The 24,525-nt window shown below is 43.4% G+C and overlaps 1 protein-coding gene across 1 annotated transcript in view; it reads right to left on the bottom strand.

Moving 5' to 3' along the window:
* The window catches only part of WDR41 (WD repeat domain 41), a 579,210-nt gene that overhangs the window by 165,445 nt on the left and 389,240 nt on the right, over positions 1 to 24,525 (bottom strand). Inside the window, exon 10 of the mRNA XM_069627429.1 lies at positions 4,906 to 5,027. Within this exon, the coding sequence (XP_069483530.1) occupies positions 4,906 to 5,027 (122 nt within the window). The remainder of the gene's footprint in view (positions 1 to 4,905; positions 5,028 to 24,525) is intronic.

The following is a 24,525-nucleotide window of genomic DNA, read 5'->3' as shown; positions in this document are numbered from 1 at the left end:
AGTGCAGATGTCTAGAGTAAGAAAGATAAGATTTTACTGTCGGTTAACAGACTGCACCTTCTCTCCGTCCTTGTCCCGTGCCATTAGAAATTGTTTCTGTATCTCTCCAGGTTTTACTTTGATGCCTGCTTCCACAAATCTATTAAGTGGAGGGAGATCTAATTTTATCAATTCCCTTTTGATGCATACCAGCTAGAAACAGCTTCAGTAGGTGTTACAGGACACCACGACTTGCACGAGCTGTTCTATTAATTTTAGATTTTTATATTCCCCTTAATCAGGCCCAGTATAAAAATGGACTAAGAGCAGTGAAGCCAGAAATATAAATTAATTTCGATTCTCGATGGAGTGGAAAGGCCGCTAAACTCTGGGGCAGACCCGTTATTGTGAGAAACAACAGGTTTTCCTTACTTGTAGTAGAGCGCGTCGCAATGACCCCAGAGGTACCAGTCGCAACTGATTTTGCTTTGTAAATTCGAATTGTACAGTTCACAGGTATTACACCAATTTGTCTCCCTTAGTTAATCCGGGTGACATTCAAACTAGCCATTTGTGTAGCTTGTTGTGCAATATGTGCAGACCAATTTAGGTCCTGTGTAATTGTGACACCGAAGTAACTACAGGAATTTACCGACTCAAGTTAGCCGTCGCTAACCCATATGCGATACAGCAGACGCTTCTGCTTACACACTTTATTTCATTTAGATGCCAAAATGTTTATTCTAGGAGAATATTGCTTGGTGATGGTAGATATGTTTTATGGGTGGGTTGAAGTCTGCCCGTGTAGAAAGTTCAACACTATAGTGGTTGCTAAGACGTTTTGGACTGATTTTATACCTGGTTTTGGTCACCCTGATATGACAGACGGTGACAAGGGTACTCGCGTTACAGGCCAGGTTATCAGAGTATCTGTAAAGCTAGAAATATCACCTAGCATTAACACAGTGCCTATTAAACCTAAACTACCAGCATTGTCAAACACAGGGATGGAAATCTAAAGAATAGACTGCAAATCGTTTACTCTTTGGTTCTGCGCTACATCTGCAATAATGCAAACAGAAAGCATGGGTAGTCACCTCAAACTACTCACTGGCTGACCCATGTGTATGCTAATAACCTCTCTTCAAGCTCCATTTAGAAAGTATCTTCACCTGGAAGATGCTATTTTCAACTATTATGAGTCCCCTGTGAAGATATTAGACGCTAATTTCGAGGTCTAGGAGGTGTAAGGGACTCATGGTGGCAACAGTAAAGACAGACGCAAGTGATCACAGTTCAAGAGTGTTTATTAAACTGTATAAATAGGTGAGAAAAACGCCAAATCTAAAGCTAAGGTGGGAGCAAGCTACAACCATCAAATAATAAAAAGGCAGTCCAAGTGGCATCTTGTCAAATACAAAGGGCCTATACTAAATAAACCTATTGCCAATCCTTACAGCTAAGTTACAAAATAGTGTGGGATAAAGTTCACCAGAAAATAAAGAAGTGTTCACAAAATAAGTCAGGATGGTATAGATGGGGTCTCAATTTCCCACGTTTTGAGCACGCGACATGCTTCACCCTGACTTGCAGGCATCCCTCAGTTGGGTTCACATTTGACAGATACAAAATTCACTCTTTTTTTCACAATGCAGGATTCATTCTCCTTCGCTTTCTTCTTGACAAGGGGTTTTCACACGACCCTTGTATGACCACTTTGACTTCTTACGTCGGGCTCTCCTAAGGCCTCCTGGAAATGTGTAGTTTCACCAAAAGAGCGACTAGCCAGTCTTTCAAATGAGCACCCACAAGGTACCGGACCACTCTGCAGATGGTCTTTCCCTGGGCTTCCTTAAAAGTTCAATAACACACAAGTTTTGTTCATAAATTCTTTCACTTCATATCATGTTGCCGTTTGCAACCTCCGCTCAAAACAGTCCGACTTACTATCGGTTCTCCCTCCGACTCACCGGCTGTGCTGAACTCCTTGGCGTTTCTTGTCTCAGGAGTTAAGGACGGTACCGCGGTAGCAGGGAGGACCTGGTGCACCGTTGACATCTGTTACACCACACGTCAGCTGTAGTTCCCGGTCTTATGATTCCTTTCTCGGAGGCTTCGCAGGTCTGGGTCGAAAAGGGCAAAGGCACTTCCCTCCTTGTCTTCCTTTCAGGTCTTGCCACCATTCTCCTCCATTTGAACTGTTGTCCTGGAATAGCTACTTCCTCGTGCGTTTGGCCTTGCTCAAAGTGTCCTCTCTTGTTGTGGGGAAGGGAAAGGGCCATCAGGTGTGTGTAGTTACTGTCAATTGCCTGACCCTTGTGTTGGGACATGTCAGGTAAACAGTTCTGATGTTAGTCCACTGTCTTTCACTGTGTAAGAAAGTGTTTGCATCGGAAAGGGAAGATGGTGGGGAAGAGCTTCTAAATATCCTACGGGGTAGGATGGGGGAAAGGTATTATAAGGAAAGGGGTACCGCGTCTCACCCGTTGGTGTCCCACTTCCACTCCCTGAAGAACCCTCATCCCAGGTGATCCTCCCCCACTGTACCACCCTCAGGAAATGAATCCAATAGCGATGGCCCTGTCCTGGCTACCCGGATGACACATCTCCGGGGACTAGCGGGTGAGACACCTTTGGGTTTCTCACACAGGCCAGAACTGAAGCTTCTGACTGGCTCTGCCATTCGCTCAAACCAGGTGACCATTTTTGTCCAAGTGCAACAGAGCCACATTTCAGAGGTCCATGGAAGGTCCTTCTCACCACTAAAACATCCGTCAAGTGGCAGGGGCATCAATCGTGGCATTATGCTTCTTCCTACAAGAAGATTCTGCCCACATCCGAAATCCAGGACTTCCAACAGCATCTTCAGAGACCTTGAATGTCCCTTTTAGAAATTCTAGATTTCCTGAACCGTCCTCAATGGAGTCTTCTTCTCTCAATAATCCATCGTGCTGCAAAGACTACCACGCCTCCATCCACTGTTCCAGAACAGCTCCTAGCGGATATCCACCTTCAACTTCAATTGATGCTCCCAACTGATATACATTGAGCACAGGTGCTGCTAAAGAGGTTTAACACCCTCACTCTTTGCTGTCCCAGGTACAGAGACTACATATATTTGCAAAGCTACGACCCCCTCCCGCCCCCATCGAGCACAGTGAAATTCGTCTGCACTTCTTGAAGCAGATTGAACATGAATCAGACTGCAGAATGACCCGTCCTGCAAATGTTTAGTATGTTTGTTGTGGAAGTTACTGGGAGCATGAGAGAAAGAAGCAGATGTAAAAAAAAACCTCTGCATATTTCCCACTCTACAACATTATCTCAGGGTGATTCTTGCTTCCTGTTGCTATATTGACTTTGGTGCACATGTATAGTTCTGTCTGAAAACGCAGGATACCAGTGATTTGCCAGTTCATCACTTGCAGACACTAATAAATATCTTTGCTTATGGACAGCAATATTGTTCTTCCTGTTTGTAGGAATGTATGCCGCTTATCAGCCTTTCGAAGTTTTAAATGACTGTTGATTCCTCAACTGCACGTGTACTCTGTTGTGCAAGAATTGGGACTGAGCATAAGTAATAAGCAAGCATGGCTTTTCATTATTACAGACAATAAGTGCTTTCAACACTTCTTGTTGTCCTCCAAAGAACTCTGATGTGATTGGTTGGGACACTAGTTATCTTTGCGGGTGCATATTTAATACTCAAAACGATAAGAGAAATGTACTTTTTGGCATTTTTTTGGTGACCCTCCTCCCCCACCTCGTCTCTGCTGTTATATCACAGTTGGTGAAACGGCAATGCTGCCACCTTTTTCCATGCATTTTGATGGGGGTGGCGGGTTAGGGATTACATATATATGATTTTTACGGGTGTGGGGGTGAAGGAGTGGTGCGGGGCATGAGAGGGAAGCAAAGGGATTTTCCCTCACAATAAAATGCTGGAAAAACTGAAGCAATAAGACCTCGATGGGCCAGATACTATATTTTATTATGCCAGCACAATTAGTTTTCTTAGAAATGCTTTGACTGCCAAATTATGTTACGCGCACAATGATAAATGCTCTCCTGGGCCCATAGCTGCAAGTTTAACTAAGCCTGAAAGTACCGAGGCCTGTCCAGCAACATCAACACTGAATATTGTACTCATTATGAGAGCGTTTCTTCCCATTACATCATCAGAATATTCCACTCTCTTGCACTCAAACCTATGTGAAATGTATGGCATAACGGTTGGCTGGTCCAGGGGGCTTGGCGGAAGCTTGTTTGCCAGTGCTTGAGTTTGTATTTCGCAGCACTGTGAAATAAAAGATCTTTCAAGAACTGGCCTTTCACTAAACCGATCTCTGCATTTGATTTACCCGAAAGACATCTGCCCTGTTCTACTTCGGCTCAGTAATCTCCTGAGCTTTGAGGGATCCAACGATTGGGTCAATTACATCTACAAAGTCTTAATGAAAACTGCATTGACAACACTACTGGGGAAAGGGATGCGCATAGCTACAACATGCGCCTCTCCCATCTACCAATGAAAACACATGCCACCAGGACATGCAGTAAATTGGTTGACACCCCTGGGAGAAAGGGAAAGTCCACAGTTACACTGATGCCCAGTTGCAGCATGGCACATACATGCATGCAAACGATTTAACAGCTAATCTAAAGAATGACAATAAGGCCTTAGATGGGCAGTACATTAGAATATTGACCAGCAGATCTGAACAACCTAGTACTCTCTTGAGTGACCTCTGGCGAAGTTGGATGGTTAGGCCTTTTGGTGAAAAGTCTCCAGTGAAAAAGTCCGAACCCAGTGGATATCTTGCACCATACTTTGCACATGTGAGAATGGGCGTTCTGCATCATTACTGCTTGAAACAATGTTGCTTGGAAGAAACATTTGGGATGTTAAGTGAAGTCTTTTACCTGTTTGGAAGCTTTGCAATATGCAATAAGTTGGAGTCATGGGCTTTTCTCCGGTAAGCAATCACTCGTTTCAGCTGAATATTATAGACGTATATACCCCGTCCAACAGCTGCATACACCAGCTAGGGAACAAATAGGGCAAAGAATAGAAAAATTATCCCAACAGAGAGGTTTTTTGTAAAAGAAAGATTCCGAACACACATTCAAGAATAAGGTTGTTAAGACAAATACTCATGATTTTAAATGAAAGAATCTTTGTACGGTGTCTACAAAATGATTTTACACGCAACTTCCGTAAGAGTTACTGTAAATATTGTCTCTTCTAAAGACCTGCTACTGCATTCAAACTGGACATGGACTCATGGTTCACCATAATTCGTGTGTGGAAGAGCGTCGATGGCTTTATATTGTAAGTATTGCAAGCCAAAAGCTTGAGGATTGAAAGCATAGGAATGGATGCTGCGATTGTCATCTGCAATGTGCAATGGTGTTAACCAACTGAAGGAAACATTAAACCCATTAAAGGTCTGCTCAGTCATGCCAGATTATCTGAACAAACATCACTTTGCGTGTGTTTTTGACGTTCCACCAAGACTAATATCACATTGCTAAACATTCCAATCTATGGCCTACTGACTACATTTTTACACAAAGTTTATATATTATTTCTTCGCTTCTTGAGAGGTTTAAAAAACATGCAATATAATACAGTTATAAGAGGTCTTTAAAAGCACAAATATAAACAAAACTCGACACTGATCGAACTAGGTCATGTAATAATTAAAGCTACTATTCATTAAAAAGCATTCATTTTGTTAACTTTTTTGCTGTTGATTCTTGAATTGATCAGTAGAATGCTCTTGTAAAATGCCCTGGTAAGATTGATAAAATACAGCATAGCCCTTAAAAATTGAACCTGCAATTTAAGAGCCAAGAGATAATTCAGTTTATATAATGTGCCATCCAAACTATCCTTCCATTATTAATGAGGTGAAGCACCATTTGTACGGGGAGTTTTCCTAAAGTCCTACTGGGAGTAAGACTTTAGTAAGCTATCCCAGTGGTTTGTAGATCCCCAGCTCTTAGTATCAGTCTGTACTAGCTCAGGACCTTGGAAGAGTGGCAGAGCAGTCAGGCTTATCTTAAGAGGAAGATGCTAGCTGTAAGCTTATCTTAAGAGTAAGATGCCAAGCTACTAACCGCAAGGTCCTGGTCGGAGTCGGAAGCGGCTGGGTAAGGCAGTGAGGCTTGATTTCCGCATTCTGCATAGGGTCCCTTTCTCTAGCCCCCCGGAGCCGAGAGCTCGTCAGGGTTGTTTTTTCAGGAGGTGGCAGGGTCGGCACGTGGCGCCGGGAGCTAGACGGTTCGTCTCAGCTCGAGGTCCTGGGGGGCCTTGGTAGCCTGGGGGCCCCGGAGTGCCTGGCCGTGGCTCCTCTTTCTTGGCGGCTATGTCGCATCCTAGCTGGTGGCTGTCTGTGGACCAGCTGCTCGGCGTGGATGCTGGCTCTGCCCTGCCCTGCAACATGAGCAAGATTCCTCCACACCCCCATAATCATTTCTGAGCGGAATCTGGGGGCGACTCCCAGGCGAGTGTACTGAGTTTGCCTTCAAGATTGCCCAAGTTTTGGCCATGCCAGTAACTACATTGCAATCTTTGTCTTTTGAAGACAGGGTTACTGTCTGCTCCTTAGAGGCGGAATTAGGCTCCCCTCCGCAGCCGTCTATCGATCAGATGAATGCGGGGGAGGGTGCAGGATATTCACCACATCTTTCACCCTCATCTATGACAGACCATCAAATGAGAGGCAAATGTCTCTCGGAGGTGTTAGACTCAAGTGCTAGGAGACGTCAGAGGCTACAAAAGGAACAGAATTTCCTTTCCGAGTTGCTATGCAATAACAAACAGCTCAATAGTACATACCATTAGTCTTAGTGCTACATCTCCGCCATATTGTGCTTCTCCAGAACTTCCACACCTCTCTAAAGTGCCTCCTACATTGGTATCTTTGAGCGAACAATTAAGTAACAAGAGGCCAGTAAGTCTCATTTGTGGAACAGTTACCTCTATTGCTCCTTCTAACTGGACGGCCGTAAGTACCAGTTATTGCAAGATCTTGGGGCTTGCCATAATATGTAGGATTTCCTCTCCTGGGTCAAGGTAATTGGAAAGAATCCAGTTGTGCCTCTGCGGCCCGTTCCACTAACTGTCGAGGCCATCATGACATGCATACCTCACGGCCATATAGAACATCACCAAGGAACTCAAACGGATCCTGTTGTTGTTACGCACCTGACACTGCCCGCACAGAAGGGGGCAGCTGCCATTATTAGCCCTGGCCCCAAAGTCCTACCAAAGGGTGTCTCATTGATCACCAGGCTGGTGGAACATTGACTAATGCGTTCCATAGGGATCTGCTTATTAAAAAATCCAAAATGGCAAAAATCAGCGACTCCACTTTGAGTAGTTTTGTCCTGGGCCCAGGAAACTTCATAATAACCAACGTAATGAAACCAACTCACCATGAAACAAAGGAGGCCCTAAAGAATAAAATCCAAGCTTGGCTCAACATAAAAGTGGTTCCCAACTGTGTCAGACCAGATGACTTCACGGTTCTTCGAAGAATTCAAATCAAGGAGTGGTGTAGTGAGGATAATACTGACTGCATAGTGGTGGGATATGGCTCAAGTAGTTTACCTTTGTTTTTACAGAGTCTCAATAAAATGAACCATTTATCATCGACCTCAATGATGAATACTGTTTTGAATTAATCGCCAGATTTAGTTATTTTTTGTATTTGTTATCCTCATTAATGTTGGACTGTTTTCTTCTGGACAGTAATAGCGCCCTTTTTATGTTTTCTGTTGTTCATGATTTTATGTATTGTGTGTTTTGTGGCGCCATTATGCCTACGGGTCTATTGTGCGCGGTGTAAATAAATAAATGTAAATTTAAAAGTAAATGTAAGTAATTAGACGGAATTTTAGCTAGACAGGCACAAAAAAGAAGCACTTACACATATAGTTATATATTACATGGCCTGTGGTAGTGGCCATGTAGTTATGGTTAAGTTGCTAAACCCATAGGAAGAACACTTTTTGGACGGCTTATAACTTTGCTCCCCGTGGACGTATCCTCACCAAACTTTGCAAAAAGAGTATATGGCCCACTATGAATTGGTGAGGTTTGGTCAAGGGGGGAGGGAGGGCAAAGTCCCAAAATTTCTTTTTTCCCCACATAAATGGGAAAAAACTTTGCTCACGCCTACAGCCCAAAACGCTGGACGTATTTTCACCAAATTGCAGCAGAAGCAGCGGCTTGGTCCTGAAAGCGTGTTTTTGTTAATTTGGTGTAAATTTGGTTTTCTTTTAAACCACCAAAACGTAAGGCAGAAAAATTAGTGATATCAATGTCCGCTCTGTGGACACACTGCCCTGTTCGCTCAGCGGACAGTACACCGATTGGCTAATCGGCTTGCATCATGCCCGCGGACACGCAACGTGTTGTCTGATTGGTTGGAGTGAAGCGTGAGGTACGTCAGATTTCTGGAAATGCCCGCCATCTTGGATTTGCGGACAACTAGATATTAATGTTTTTCCGAAGTTTGGTGGGATTTTGTCAAGAGGGGGCAAAAATAGAGGGGGGTCCCAAAATATTGTAAAGGCTTATAAATGTGGTGCCATTGACAAATCTACACAAAGGTTTGCAAAAAGATTATAGATCTAGATATAAATGTTTTCGTAAAGTCTGAATGAAGTGTCATAATCTAGGTACAAAAAATAGTGATTTACCTTTGGTGACTGAGGTGTAGCCTGTGGCCATGGACAGTGGCCAGATTGTCCGGGTCATGGAATAAGGTCATGATCCGGACAATCAGGCTACTGGCCATGACCACAAGGGACAACACATGGGGTTAAAGTGGCCATGTCCACCTGGGACTGGCTTTATGGTAAAGTTATTCGAAATTGGGATAGGTTTGAAAGGGAAGAACAATGTGCTTGTGCTAATATGGTCACATAGGGCTCTCTTTTCGCCTTCTGCAGGCTACAATGGAAACAATGGAAAGGGAAGAGGGGCCCTGTACGGAACCCTGCCTTCCCTTTCCATGGTGGCCATCTTGGAAAAGGATTTTCCTTCCTACACCGGGACGACACAGGCGTCCCGGTGTAGGAAGAAAAATCCTTTTTTTAGCACCCCAGGTTCCCACTTTGGGAACCCAGGGTGCCAATGGCCTTCAACCCCCAATACAGGGGCTGGAATGGGGGGATAATGGTCCGGAGACCTCGTTATCCTCCCTCGCTTCGCTTGGGCTGATAACTTGGGCTGCCAGGCCGGTATCCACCGTTCCATCCCTGGAACGGGGATACATGCTACAATATTGCCATTAGCATAACACAAAAAACAAATGGAAATGTTGGAAAATCTTATTGAGTCTATGTACTTTACTGAGAAATATAAATTAGATGGAGTCTATATGTTATTTTTTTAGTTCTATTTTTTAACTGTGAAAGGTGGATCCTAAAGGAACATTTCTTTTATTGTTTTTGGATGCATTTTTTTTTTGGCAGAGTAGCTTAGAATGAAAGGTGTGGAGGGAAATGAGGGAAGAGATACCAAACACTGGACAGGGGAAAATGTTGTGCATGTGTTATTTCTAAATTAGGGGGCAGTCTTTCTCATGCTCCTTGATTACAGCAGTGGTGGTGTCTCTTGGGGAGCATGAATGGCATTAGCTGATTCCATTTTAAGATAAATAGCAGTTTTGCTAAAAGTATGTAATGTGTACTAGATTGTTAATGGATGAGTAGGAATAGGTGTTGGAGCTGTGCAAGGGAAATTTTGAAGTTGAAAGTTCCTAGATCAGTAGAAAATGCAGTTCCGAACTGTCCGCGAAGCACAGATCTTATCGTGAAGTGCGGACGGGTTCCCGGTCAAGTCATCATGCCGCGCGCCAGCATATGCTCATGTGGCACTGTCCAGAAGGTTCGCAATGAAGTCAGATGTTCATAGACGTTATGGTTAAGTTGCACTAATAAAAACCTATGAAATTCACTGAAAAAACGTTGGTAAAGGGACGTTATGGTTAACTTGCGCTACTAAAAACCTATGAAATTCAGTGAAAAAACTTTGTTAAAAGGGACGTTATGCTTCCAAGTAAAACCAAAACCCCCCTGAAATTCGCCAGTTATGGTAAGCTAAGCAACAATAACTCACGCCACCACCGTGCACTGCTAAAACTAAAACCCAGGACATCAAAGAGGACATCACAAATGTCATTGATGACATCACTGTCAATCTTCTTCACTTCCTGCAGTCCCACACTCTGGTGAGGGGGTGTGGGCGATTTGGTTCGGATCTCTGTAGTGTTCTTATGGTTTCAGAAAAGATTTGGATGGACTCAGCCTTTCCACGACGATGCACTTGAAATGGGCAACAGGTCTCCCAGTATTAGGGTTTTGCAGCTCTGGAAACTCCTAGCACCTCGGGAGACGGCTTGTTTCAGGGTTCGTCTTGGGACTGGTTGGTCCCACCAGCCAAAGTGAAGGAGTCGTCCTTGTCGGAGCTCCTCTGTTGCATAGAAAACAGGGTCAGGACCGCAGTGGTCGCTTTGCGGTGTTGCAAAGGGTCTTGCAGGCGTCTCTGGGCATCTTCTTCTTCAGTTACTTCAGCTTCCAGTGGCTGACTTGCTTTTCAATCCAGAAGCCTCACCTTTTATACAGTTCCAGCACACACTCCTCTGCAATCTCGCTCAGCATTTTACAGAAAGGGATGTTTAGCTGTCCAATCAAGAAAAACAATGAAGTGCCCACCAACCGTGGGTCACTCCCATCCCCCAGCACACTTATGAATACTCCGCACTAGTCAATATTTAAATAGCTCATGAATAATTTCAATCTGACTCATGTAGAACAAAAGTCCACATTGTTTCATAACATTGCCATTAAGAAAACCTTTACATTTGTCTTTCTTACGTGATAAAAAAACACACTTTTACTGTTCTTCTTTTTTTAAAGTATATTCTCTTAAATTCAAAATTCAACACTCCGAATTAGAATATGTTTACAATATAAAAGATCAAAAATGAAAATAAATGAGGATTCAAATTTTGGTTGGCTCTAAACTCCCCTTCCTCAGGAGCAATCAATCTTCACTTTGTCTTTAATATTCTTCATTCCAATGCAGGATCTATGGTCTAAACACATGTTTATCACATTAGTATTTTAATTTCCCCCAATGTTCTCCCACTTCTTACACCGGTCATGGTTTAATTAGTACTTATTCACCTGATAAGGATTCAATGTGGATGTTCCAAATTAGCGCACAAACTGTATATCCAAGGCGAACGTTTCGGGATTCACAGGTGCACTGTCTGGAAAAAAAGGGGGTGGGGGTTGGTTGATTACTATATAGATGGCATAGTGACCTAGTCACTACTCTCAAAATGTATGAAAAAGTGTATCTACAAAAGTAAAGCGCCCCTACCTTCTGTAGTAGAATACCCCTAGATTTAACAGTGTCCTTGTTTGTTATTTAGGAGCCCTGACTGGGGCTAGACCAAAATCTTCTGTTCTGCTTCTAGAGTTGCTATGTAGTTAAACTCTAAAGTCAAAATAAAACCAGCAAGGAGTGAGGCATTCAATCTTGGTCAATCCTCTGTAGAATCCTATTCTCCACAAAGTAATTCATACAAAACAGAGAACAACAGTATTTAACTATTTTCAACTAGGTTGAGCTGCGTTCGATTTTCGGCGTGCTGCAATCCACGCCATGTCAAAAGAATCTAGAAATGGCTGCTATTAATATTATGAACATCTGGGTATTTTTCCTCCTGGGCACTCCGATAGGTGGATAGTGAACAAATTGTAGCAAGAGTGTTCATCAGGGTAACTTACTTAATGAACATCCTGCATGTCCTGTAGACGCACACAGTAAAGCATATATCCTGTGATTAGAGCGACCTCTTGTGGTTTAATTCAAAATTACATGCTAAGTGTAAACACTATGGGGCTGATTCACGGAATTATTTGTGGCGAAAAGCGGGGATTCGTGCGCCATTCTGCCTGCAAATCCCCATTTGTTAAACAGGGATTTGCGGGCAGAATGGCGCACAAATCCATGTTTTTCGGCGCAAATAATTCCATGAATCAGCCGGCATGTGTGTTGCTGTTGACACACATTAAAACGTATTTCCTGTGATTAGAGCAACCTCTTGTTTTTTTTGTTTTTTTAAGATTACAACGCTGGTGTGTTTATTAATCCATGTAACCATCACTTTACATGACTCATAACCAAACAGATACGTGTGGTAGTGTGCTATTCCCATGTGAGGAAAATCCTTCACTTTTGATCTAGAATTGTAGGGATAGGTACTCCATTATTTCAAAGTAACAAAAAATAGTACACAATGGCCCTCATTCCGAGTTAGGACTGCACCATGGACTAAATAGCTCCATGGTTGGCAACCATGGAGCTATTTACTGCATGGAATACCGGCATGGTGAATGGAGTAATTACCGGTCCATTCCAAGGTTGGATGGACCGGTAATTCCCCATTCACCATAGCCCTTCCCCATCCCCATTTCTGCCCCCATAGGGCTCAATGGGAATGGAGAAGGAGGTAATTACGGCACCGTAAATTACGGTGCCGTAATTTACTCCAAGGTCACTTTGCGAGTCCCGTAATTGAGCGACCCGCAAAGGGAACTCGGAATACAGAGGTAAGGGATTACCGCCATCGGTGCCCTTACAGGCGCCGGTAATCCCTTACCTCCAACCTCGGAATGACCCCCAATGTCTAAAAACGGGTGCCGGGGGATTTGCCTGGATCCGGGGCTCAAGGACTGGTAAATAAGGCATCATGAAAGGGAATACTGTATAAACGCATGCATGCTTTAACTTGCAGGGGCAGTTCCTACAGCCATTTTGAAAGTTAATTTTGAGAGAAATGCGGCATGCTGTAAAGTGTGGAAGCAGTAGCTAAGGCTACTGAGAAACTAAGCAGACGAAGAGTGAATGTACATGGAGCCTGGAAGTCAAGGTCGGATAAGTTGCTGAAAAAACTGAAATAGCAGAACACATGCATTCTGGAACTTGGAGGTAAAGATTCCAGAAGATACAAAGACAGGAAATAAAGAGAACCTACAGACTGGACTTTAGAGAAAGTTCACAGAACATAAAGGGAGGATGCTTAGAAACAAGACAGAGGTAACAAAAGATGAACAATAGAATTCCAGTCACCTGATAAACATTTACTGCAGTGTTGAGGTCAATTATTTTCCACTGACAACAATGCAACTTGATGACAGTAAGGATTTAGCACACATTTAGGTCAATAAATTGAGCAACATTGCTTTCAGAAGGAGTTATGGTTCCTGGCAAAAGGACATAACCAACTGGGTCTGAAATTGCAAGATCATTACCATTTACTTGGGTAACACCAAGGTTTTGCGGCATGCTAAAATGGCAGCCAGTAGTCTGTCTCTCATGTCAGGTCTTCAGTTAGAAAACAAAGTCAAGGGTTTCCATTATGAATGCTTGTACACATCCAATAGGTTGTATGACCACTATCAGTCTCCTTTAAACTGATCTGAGAAAACATATCCGAAACCGGCTGCAAGAAAGCAAGGCCCTCCATCGTGAAATCATCTGTGCACGATGCACTGGGTCTGCAAGCCTACTGGAAACTCCATCCTACACCAACGCAAGGCCATGAGCATTTTTTATTTTCCCAGACCTGATACTAGGCCTTTCACCGAGGCATCGACTTCAAAGGGCTCATCAAGAATGAAGATTGTGCCATTGAGAGAATCTATGTCCCTCAAGGATAGGGTGCCCCAAGGCACCTAATTTCCCTGTTTGAGACTCCTCAAGAGTGGACTGCAATGGCTTCAATTGTGGGCAGTAGCCTTTACTGGGCCTCATTACAAGTACGGCAGGGTGTTAAGGCGGTAACGTGGTGGGAATTCTGTTACTGCTGCATTACTGCGCCGCCATACTACAGTTTTGGCAGTGAGTTGGAGGATTTTCCTCCAGCAAAAAGCTGGAGGGAAATTTGCCACCTCACCACCAAAAATCTGCAAAAAATAAAAAATTGAAAGTAAAAAAAATGTTAAATGTAAAAAAGAAAAAGAAAAATCGGTGGCAGTAGTTATTCTGCTGAAATCCCGATGGAGTCCTATGAACTCCAAAAAATGGGGATTTACACAGCCTACCACCACTTGTAAACCCACAGTAAATCCGTGGGACCAAGTGACAGTAACAATAAATCCATTTGGTGGTAACTCAGCAGATTAACCACAGAAATACTGCCATACTTGTAATGAGGAACATTGTATTTTTTTGTGGTAAAGCATGTTGTACCCTGGGAGTGTCCCTACTGCAAACCCCTATATCTATCCAATACAGAATGCAATAGACATTTTTCCTATTAGGAGGCAGTGTGATATGGATGTGGCTATATATGGTCATTGATCGTGCCCAACATGAACAGCATTGCCAGAACCAGATATGACTGGCTTGTGGATGGTACATGGGTTCAAGGTCTAGATCCACACCTGAGAGAAAGCTCAGCAAGAAGCACATGAAAATTGAATGTTGCATCAGCTCAGTGATTGGTTGGCCGCAAAAGCTTTGAATGAATGAAACCATGTGACTGGGAGCCATTTCCCACTCATTCTTCATCCGAGGAACTGCCCATCCCTGATCTTTAACCGTTGGATACACAAAGCCTTGCTGCCCTGTCCCCACACAGAGCCAATACAAAGAGGAGGAAGCTTTGGATACCATGAACACCTGAAACAAAAAGATGCAGATACATCTGCTTATTACGAAGACAAAGAACAAGCTACAATAAAGGATTTTCCTAAATGTCTTTGGAATCTACCTCGTAGCTGACCTACCTAAGCAGACAAGTCTACTTCACTGGTACAAGAGATGAACCGGAAAACTCCTCTGTATCCCTGTTCTGGCATTATTTCTCTTGGGTACAGCTGGCCAAAGCTGGTCATGAAAGATCTCAAACTCTGCCGTTGTGAGTGAGCTTTTATTATGATAATGTTCTGGAACTTTAGCAAAACCGAAAGGTGATGGCTGGAAGGTTTTGAATCGATCATAACCACGCCACTTCTCTGGGCAACCCTCCAGACCATCATGAGCCTGCCAAGCCATTACAGAAGGGGAAAGTCTGGGACCACACTGTTACCTTAGCCAGGGTAGGGGATTTCACTAGATCTATCCGATTTTTTCTCTAGGCTTTCTAATTCTGATTTAAGCTTCCCACCCAACCGAGGACTGGGTGATTTCATCTACACGGTTTCCTCCCCTGATTGCTTGCAGATCCCTAGCTCACAAATTGCCCACCTTCCCCCTCCCGTTAGCTCCCCACTCCCTTGTTTGTTTGCTCCCCTCACCATGTTCTTCCCCCTATGATTGTAAAGGGTTCTGTTGCTTCTCAAAGCTAGGTGGCGCTCAATAAATACCCTAAAATAATAACAATAAAAGCCTGCCTCTGTTGTGAGTACGTATAACAAAGATTTTGAACAGATGTGTCAATTTCAGTTTTCATCATAACACCTCTTCTCGTACTGGCCTTTTTCAGTGTAGACTGATTTGAGACTGAACTCTTTATGTATTAAGATGCTTAACCCTCTACGATTTACTCTCATAAGAGTTGTCCAGGTCTGTTCCTATCCTTCCTAGAGAGCTTCTTCTTCTACCAGGTGGGGCTCCTGTAGAAACACGGTATCTGCCCCTTACATGTTTTAAATGCATGAGGGCTTAACCGGGTACTTAAATTGAAATTCCAAGGAACTAAGTTGCCCTATAATTCTGACCAGTCGGTCTCTTCATGATCAGATGTCGATATACAGTTTCAATAGTTTTACCACCTATCCCATAGTCTATTACAGAGCCAATAATAAGCAGTCAGACAGTATAAATACAACTAGAGTATTAGAATATAATTACAACATATATAACATCACTTCTGGCAGCCATGGAGCTGTTAAATACAGGTAGGTCTGGACTTTGTGGCACAAATATAAACAAAACTCGACACTGATCGAACTAGGTCATGTAATAATTAAAGCTACTATTCATTAAAAAGCATTCATTTTGTTAACTTTTTTGCTGTTGATTCTTGAATTGATCAGTAGAATGCTCTTGTAAAATGCCCTGGTAAGATTGATAAAATACAGCATAGCCCTTAAAAATTGAACCTGCAATTTAAGAGCCAAGAGATAATTCAGTTTATATAATGTGCCATCCAAACTATCCTTCCATTATTAATGAGGTGAAGCACCATTTGTACGGGCAGTTTTCCTAAAGTCCTACTGGGAGTAAGACTTTAGTAAGCTATCCCAGTGGTTTGTAGATCCCCAGCTCTTAGTATCAGTCTGTACTAGCTCAGGACCTTGGAAGAGTGGCAGAGCAGTCAGGCTTATCTTAAGAGGAAGATGCTAGCTGTAAGCTTATCTTAAGAGTAAGATGCCAAGCTACTAACCGCAAGGTCCTGGTCGGAGTCGGAAGCGGCTGGGTAAGGCAGTGAGGCTTGATTTCCGCATTCTGCATAGGGTCCCTTTCTCTAGCCCCCCGGAGCCGAGAGCTCGTCAGGGTTGTTTTTTCAGGAGGTGGCAGGGTCGGCACGTGGCGCCGGGAGCTAGACGGTTCGTCTCAGCTCGAGGTCCTGGGGGGCCTTGGTAGCCTGGGGGCCCCGGAGTGCCTGGCCGTGGCTCCTCTTTCTTGGCGGCTATGTCGCGTCCTAGCTGGTGGCTGTCTGTGGACCAGCTGCTCGGCGTGGATGCTGGCTCTGCCCTGCCCTGCAACATGAGCAAGATTCCTCCACACCCCCATAATCATTTCTGAGCGGAATCTGGGGGCGACTCCCAGGCGAGTGTACTGAGTTTGCCTTCAAGATTGCCCAAGTTTTGGCCATGCCAGTAACTACATTGCAATCTTTGTCTTTTGAAGACAGGGTTACTGTCTGCTCCTTAGAGGCGGAATTAGGCTCCCCTCCGCAGCCGTCTATCGATCAGATGAATGCGGGGGAGGGTGCAGGATATTCACCACATCTTTCACCCTCATCTATGACAGACCATCAAATGAGAGGCAAATGTCTCTCGGAGGTGTTAGACTCAAGTGCTAGGAGACGTCAGAGGCTACAAAAGGAACAGAATTTCCTTTCCGAGTTGCTATGCAATAACAAACAGCTCAATAGTACATACCATTAGTCTTAGTGCTACATCTCCGCCATATTGTGCTTCTCCAGAACTTCCACACCTCTCTAAAGTGCCTCCTACATTGGTATCTTTGAGCGAACAATTAAGTAACAAGAGGCCAGTAAGTCTCATTTGTAGAACAGTTACCTCTATTGCTCCTTCTAACTGGACGGCCGTAAGTACCAGTTATTGCAAGATCTTGGGGCTTGCCATAATATGTAGGATTTCCTCTCCTGGGTCAAGGTAATTGGAAAGAATCCAGTTGTGCCTCTGCGGCCCGTTCCACTAACTGTCGAGGCCATCATGACATGCATACCTCACGGCCATATAGAACATCACCAAGGAACTCAAACGGATCCTGTTGTTGTTACGCACCTGACACTGCCCGCACAGAAGGGGGCAGCTGCCATTATTAGCCCTGGCCCCAAAGTCCTACCAAAGGGTGTCTCATTGATCACCAGGCTGGTGGAACATTGACTAATGCGTTCCATAGGGATCTGCTTATTAAAAAATCCAAAATGGCAAAAATCAGCGACTCCACTTTGAGTAGTTTTGTCCTGGGCCCAGGAAACTTCATAATAACCAACGTAATGAAACCAACTCACCATGAAACAAAGGAGGCCCTAAAGAATAAAATCCAAGCTTGGCTCAACATAAAAGTGGTTCCCAACTGTGTCAGACCAGATGACTTCACGGTTCTTCGAAGAATTCGAATCAAGGAGTGGTGTAGTGAGGATAATACTGACTGCATAGTGGTGGGATGTGGCTCAAGTAGTTTACCTTTGTTTTTACAGAGTCTCAATAAAATGAACCATTTATCATCGACCTCAATGATGAATACTGTTTTGAATTAATCGCCAGATTTAGTTATTTTTTGTATTTGTTATCCTCATTAATGTTGGACCGTTTTCTTCTGGACAGTAATAGCGCCCTTTTTATGTTTTCTGTTGTTCATGATTTTATGTATTGTGTGTTTTGTGGCGCCATTATGCCTACGGGTCTATTGTGCGCGGTGTAAATAAATAAATGTAAATTTAAAAGTAAATGTAAGTAATTAGACGGAATTTTAGCTAGACAGGCACAAAAAAGAAGCACTTACACATATAGTTATATATTACATGGCCTGTGGTAGTGGCCATGTAGTTATGGTTAAGTTGCTAAACCCATAGGAAGAACACTTTTTGGACGGCTTATAACTTTGCTCCCCGTGGACGTATCCTCACCAAACTTTGCAAAAAGAGTATATGGCCCACTATGAATTGGTGAGGGCCCACTATGAATTGGTGAGGTTTGGTCAAGGGGGGAGGGAGGGCAAAGTCCCAAAATTTCTTTTTTCCCCACATAATGGGAAAAAACTTTGCTCACGCCTACAGCCCAAAACGCTGGACGTATTTTCACCAAATTGCAGCAGAAGCAGCGGCTTGGTCCTGAAAGCGTGTTTTTGTTAATTTGGTGTAAATTTGGTTTTCTTTTAAACCACCAAAACGTAAGGCAGAAAAATTAGTGATATCAATGTCCGCTCTGCGGACACACTTCCCTGTTCGCTCAGCGGACAGTACACCGATTGGCTAATCGGCTTGCATCATGCCCGCGGACACGCAACGTGTTGTCTGATTGGTTGGAGTGAAGCGTGAGGTACGTCAGATTTCTGGAAATGCCCGCCATCTTGGATTTGCGGACAACTAGATATTAATGTTTTTCTGAAGTTTGGTGGGATTTTGTCAAGAGGGGGCAAAAATAGAGGGGGGTCCCAAAATATTGTAAAGGCTTATAAATGTGGTGCCATTGACAAATCTACACAAAGGTTTGCAAAAAGATTATAGATCTAGATATAAATGTTTTCGTAAAGTCTGAATGAAGTGTCATAATCTAGGTACAAAAAATAGTGATTTACCTTTGGTGACTGAGGTGTAGCCTGTGGCCATGGACAGTGGCCAGATTGTCCGGGTCATGGAATAAGGTCATGATCCGGACAATCAGGCTACTGGCCATGACCACAAGGGACAACACATGGGGTTAAAGTGGCCATGTCCACCTGGGACTGGCTTTATGGTAAAGTTATTCGAAATTGGGATAGGTTTGAAAGGGAAGAACAATGTGCTCGTGCTAATATGGTCACATAGGGCTCTCTTTTCGCCTTCTGCAGGCTACAATGGAAACAATGGAAAGGGAAGAGGGGCCCTGTACGGAACCCTGCCTTCCCTTTCCATGGTGGCCATCTTGGAAAAGGATTTTCCTTCCTACACCGGGACGACACAGGCGTCCCGGTGTAGGAAGAAAAATCCTTTTTTTAGCACCCCAGGTTCCCACTTTGGGAACCCAGGGTGCCAATGGCCTTCAACCCCCAATACAGGGGCTGGAATGGGGGGATAATGGTCCGGAGACCTCGTTATCCACCCTCGCTTCGCTTGGGCTGATAACTTGGGCTGCCAGGCCGGTATCCACCGTTCCATCCCTGGAACGGGGATAAATGCTACAATATTGCCATTAGCATAACACAAAAAACAAATGGAAATGTTGGAAAATCTTATTGAGTCTATGTACTTTACTGAGAAATATAAATTAGATGGAGTCTATATGTTATTTTTTTAGTTCTATTTTTTAACTGTGAAAGGTGGATCCTAAAGGAACATTTCTTTTATTGTTTTTGGATGCATTTTTTTTTTGGCAGAGTAGCTTAGAATGAAAGGTGGGGAGGGAAATGAGGGAAGAGATACCAAACACTGGACAGGGGAAAATGTTGTGCATGTGTTATTTCTAAATTAGGGGGCAGTCTTTCTCATGCTCCTTGATTACAGCAGTGGTGGTGTCTCTTGGGGAGCATGAATGGCATTAGCTGATTCCATTTTAAGATAAATAGCAGTTTTGCTAAAAGTATGTAATGTGTACTAGATTGTTAATGGATGAGTAGGAATAGGTGTTGGAGCTGTGCAAGGGAAATTTTGAAGTTGAAAGTTCCTAGATCAGTAGAAAATGCAGTTCCGAACTGTCCGCGAAGCACAGATCTTATCGTGAAGTGCGGACGGGTTCCCGGTCAAGTCATCATGCCGCGCGCCAGCATATGCTCATGTGGCACTGTCCAGAAGGTTCGCAATGAAGTCAGATGTTCATAGACGTTATGGTTAAGTTGCACTAATAAAAACCTATGAAATTCACTGAAAAAACGTTGGTAAAGGGACGTTATGGTTAACTTGCGCTACTAAAAACCTATGAAATTCAGTGAAAAAACTTTGTTAAAAGGGACGTTATGCTTCCAAGTAAAACCAAAACCCCCCTGAAATTCGCCAGTTATGGTAAGCTAAGCAACAATAACTCACGCCACCACCGTGCACTGCTAAAACTAAAACCCAGGACATCAAAGAGGACATCACAAATGTCATTGATGACATCACTGTCAATCTTCTTCACTTCCTGCAGTCCCACACTCTGGTGAGGGGTGTGTGGGCGATTTGGTTCGGATCTCTGTAGTGTTCTTATGGTTTCAGAAAAGATTTGGATGGACTCAGCCTTTCCACGACGATGCACTTGAAATGGGCAACAGGTCTCCCAGTATTAGGGTTTTGCAGCTCTGGAAACTCCTAGCACCTCGGGAGACGGCTTGTTTCAGGGTTCGTCTTGGGACTGGTTGGTCCCACCAGCCAAAGTGAAGGAGTCGTCCTTGTCGGAGCTCCTCTGTTGCATAGAAAACAGGGTCAGGACCGCAGTGGTCGCTTTGCGGTGTTGCAAAGGGTCTTGCAGGCGTCTCTGGGCATCTTCTTCTTCAGTTACTTCCAGTGGCTGACTTGCTTTTCAATCCAGAAGCCTCACCTTTTATACAGTTCCAGCACACACTCCTCTGCAATCTCGCTCAGCATTTTACAGAAAGGGATGTTTAGCTGTCCAATCAAGAAAAACAATGAAGTGCCCACCAACCGTGGGTCACTCCCATCCCCCAGCACACTTATGAATACTCCGCACTAGTCAATATTTAAATAGCTCATGAATAATTTCAATCTGACTCATGTAGAACAAAAGTCCACATTGTTTCATAACATTGCCATTAAGAAAACCTTTACATTTGTCTTTCTTACGTGAAAAAAAAACACACTTTTACTGTTTTTCTTTTTTTAAAGTATATTCTCTTAAATTCAAAATTCAACACTCCGAATTAGAACATGTTTACAATATAAAAGATCAAAAATGAAAATAAATGAGGATTCAAATTTTGTTTGGCTCTAAACTCCCCTTCCTCAGGAGCAATCAATCTTCACTTTGTCTTTAATATTCTTCATTCCAATGCAGGATCTATGGTCTAAACACATGTTTATCACATTAGTATTTTAATTTCCCCCAATGTTCTCCCACTTCTTACACCGGTCATGGTTTAATTAGTACTTATTCACCTGATAAGGATTCAATGTGGATGTTCCAAATTAGCGCACAAACTGTATATCCAAGGCGAACGTTTCGGGATTCACAGGTGCACTGTCTGGAAAAAAAGGGGGTGGGGGTTGGTTGATTACTATATAGATGGCATAGTGACCTAGTCACTACTCTCAAAATGTATGAAAAAGTGTATCTACAAAAGTAAAGCGCCCCTACCTTCTGTAGTAGAATACCCCTAGATTTAACAGTGTCCTTGTTTGTTATTTAGGAGCCCTGACTGGGGCTAGACCAAAATCTTCTGTTCTGCTTCTAGAGTTGCTATGTAGTTAAACTCTAAAGTCAAAATAAAACCAGCAAGGAGTGAGGCATTCAATCTTGGTCAATACTCTGTAGAATCCTATTCTCCACAAAGTAATTCATACAAAACAGAGAACAACAGTATTTAACTATTTTCAACTAGGTTGAGCTGCGTTCGATTTTCGGCGTGCTGCAATCCACGCCATGTCAAAAGAATCTAGAAATGGCTGCTATTAATATTATGAACATCTGGGTATTTTTCCTCCTGGGCACTCCGATAGGTGGATAGTGAACAAATTGTAGCAAGAGTGTTCATCAGGGTAACTTACTTAATGAACATCCTGCATGTCCTGTAGACGCACACAGTAAAGCATATATCCTGTGATTAGAGCGACCTCTTGTGGTTTAATTCAAAATTACATGCTAAGTGTAAACACTATGGGGCTGATTCACGGAATTATTTGTGGCGAAAAGCGGGGATTCGTGCGCCATTCTGCCTGCAAATCCCCATTTGTTAAACAGGGATTTGCGGGCAGAATGGCGCACAAATCCATGTTTTTCGGCGCAAATAATTCCATGAATCAGCCGGCATGTGTGTTGCTGTTGACACACATTAAAACGTATTTCCTGTGATTAGAGCAACCTCTTGTTTTTTTTGTTTTTTTAAGATTACAACGCTGGTGTGTTTATTAATCCATGTAACCATCACTTTACATGACTCATAACCAAACAGATACGTGTGGTAGTGTGCTATTCCCATGTGAGGAAAATCCTTCACTTTTGATCTAGAATTGTAGGGATAGGTACTCCATTATTTCAAAGTAACAAAAAATAGTACACAATGGCCCTCATTCCGAGTTAGGACTGCACCATGGACTAAATAGCTCCATGGTTGGCAACCATGGAGCTATTTACTGCATGGAATACCGGCATGGTGAATGGAGTAATTACCGGTCCATTCCAAGGTTGGATGGACCGGTAATTCCCCATTCACCATAGCCCTTCCCCATCCCCATTTCTGCCCCCATAGGGCTCAATGGGAATGGAGAAGGAGGTAATTACGGCACCGTAAATTACGGTGCCGTAATTTACTCCAAGGTCACTTTGCGAGTCCCGTAATTGAGCGACCCGCAAAGGGAACTCGGAATACAGAGGTAAGGGATTACCGCCATCGGTGCCCTTACAGGCGCCGGTAATCCCTTACCTCCAACCTCGGAATGACCCCCAATGTCTAAAAACGGGTGCCGGGGGATTTGCCTGGATCCGGGGCTCAAGGACTGGTAAATAAGGCATCATGAAAGGGAATACTGTATAAACGCATGCATGCTTTAACTTGCAGGGGCAGTTCCTACAGCCATTTTGAAAGTTAATTTTGAGAGAAATGCGGCATGCTGTAAAGTGTGGAAGCAGTAGCTAAGGCTACTGAGAAACTAAGCAGACGAAGAGTGAATGTACATGGAGCCTGGAAGTCCAGGTCGGATAAGTTGCTGAAAAAACTGAAATAGCAGAACACATGCATTCTGGAACTGGTAAAGATTCCAGAAGATACAAAGACAGGAAATAAAGAGAACCTACAGACTGGACTTTAGAGAAAGTTCACAGAACATAAAGGGAGGATGCTTAGAAACAAGACAGAGGTAACAAAAGATGAACAATAGAATTCCAGTCACCTGATAAACATTTACTGCAGTGTTGAGGTCAATTATTTTCCACTGACAACAATGCAACTTGATGACAGTAAGGATTTAGCACACATTTAGGTCAATAAATTGTGCAACATTGCTTTCAGAAGGAGTTATGGTTCCTGGCAAAAGGACATAACCAACTGGGTCTGAAATTGCAAGATCATTACCATTTACTTGGGTAACACCAAGGTTTTGCGGCATGCTAAAATGGCAGCCAGTAGTCTGTCTCTCATGTCAGGTCTTCAGTTAGAAAACAAAGTCAAGGGTTTCCATTATGAATGCTTGTACACATCCAATAGGTTGTATGACCACTATCAGTCTCCTTTAAACTGATCTGAGAAAACATATCCGAAACCGGCTGCAAGAAAGCAAGGCCCTTCATCGTGAAATCATCTGTGCACGATGCACTGGGTCTGCAAGCCTACTGGAAACTCCATCCTACACCAACGCAAGGCCATGAGCATTTTTTATTTTCCCAGACCTGATACTAGGCCTTTCACCGAGGCATCGACTTCAAAGGGCTCATCAAGAATGAAGATTGTGCCATTGAGAGAATCTATGTCCCTCAAGGATAGGGTGCCCCAAGGCACCTAATTTCCCTGTTTGAGACTCCTCAAGAGTGGACTGCAATGGCTTCAATTGTGGGCAGTAGCCTTTACTGGGCCTCATTACAAGTACGGCAGGGTGTTAAGGCGGTAACGTGGTGGGAATTCTGTTACTGCTGCATTACTGCGCCGCCATACTACAGTTTTGGCAGTGAGTTGGAGGATTTTCCTCCAGCAAAAAGCTGGAGGGAAATTTGCCACCTCACCACCAAAAATCTGCAAAAAATAAAAAATTGAAAGTAAAAAAAATGTTAAATGTAAAAAAGAAAAAGAAAAATCGGTGGCAGTAGTTATTCTGCTGAAATCCCGATGGAGTCCTATGAACTCCAAAAAATGGGGATTTACACAGCCTACCACCACTTGTAAACCCACAGTAAATCCGTGGGACCAAGTGACAGTAACAATAAATCCATTTGGTGGTAACTCAGCAGATTAACCACAGAAATACTGCCATA

The sequence above is a fragment of the Ambystoma mexicanum genome, chromosome 6p, assembly GCF_040938575.1.
Source record: "Ambystoma mexicanum isolate Mex_15411 chromosome 6p, UKY_AmexF1_1, whole genome shotgun sequence".
Lineage (NCBI taxonomy): Eukaryota > Metazoa > Chordata > Amphibia > Caudata > Ambystomatidae > Ambystoma > Ambystoma mexicanum.
This window is presented reverse-complemented; position numbering and strand designations above follow the sequence as displayed.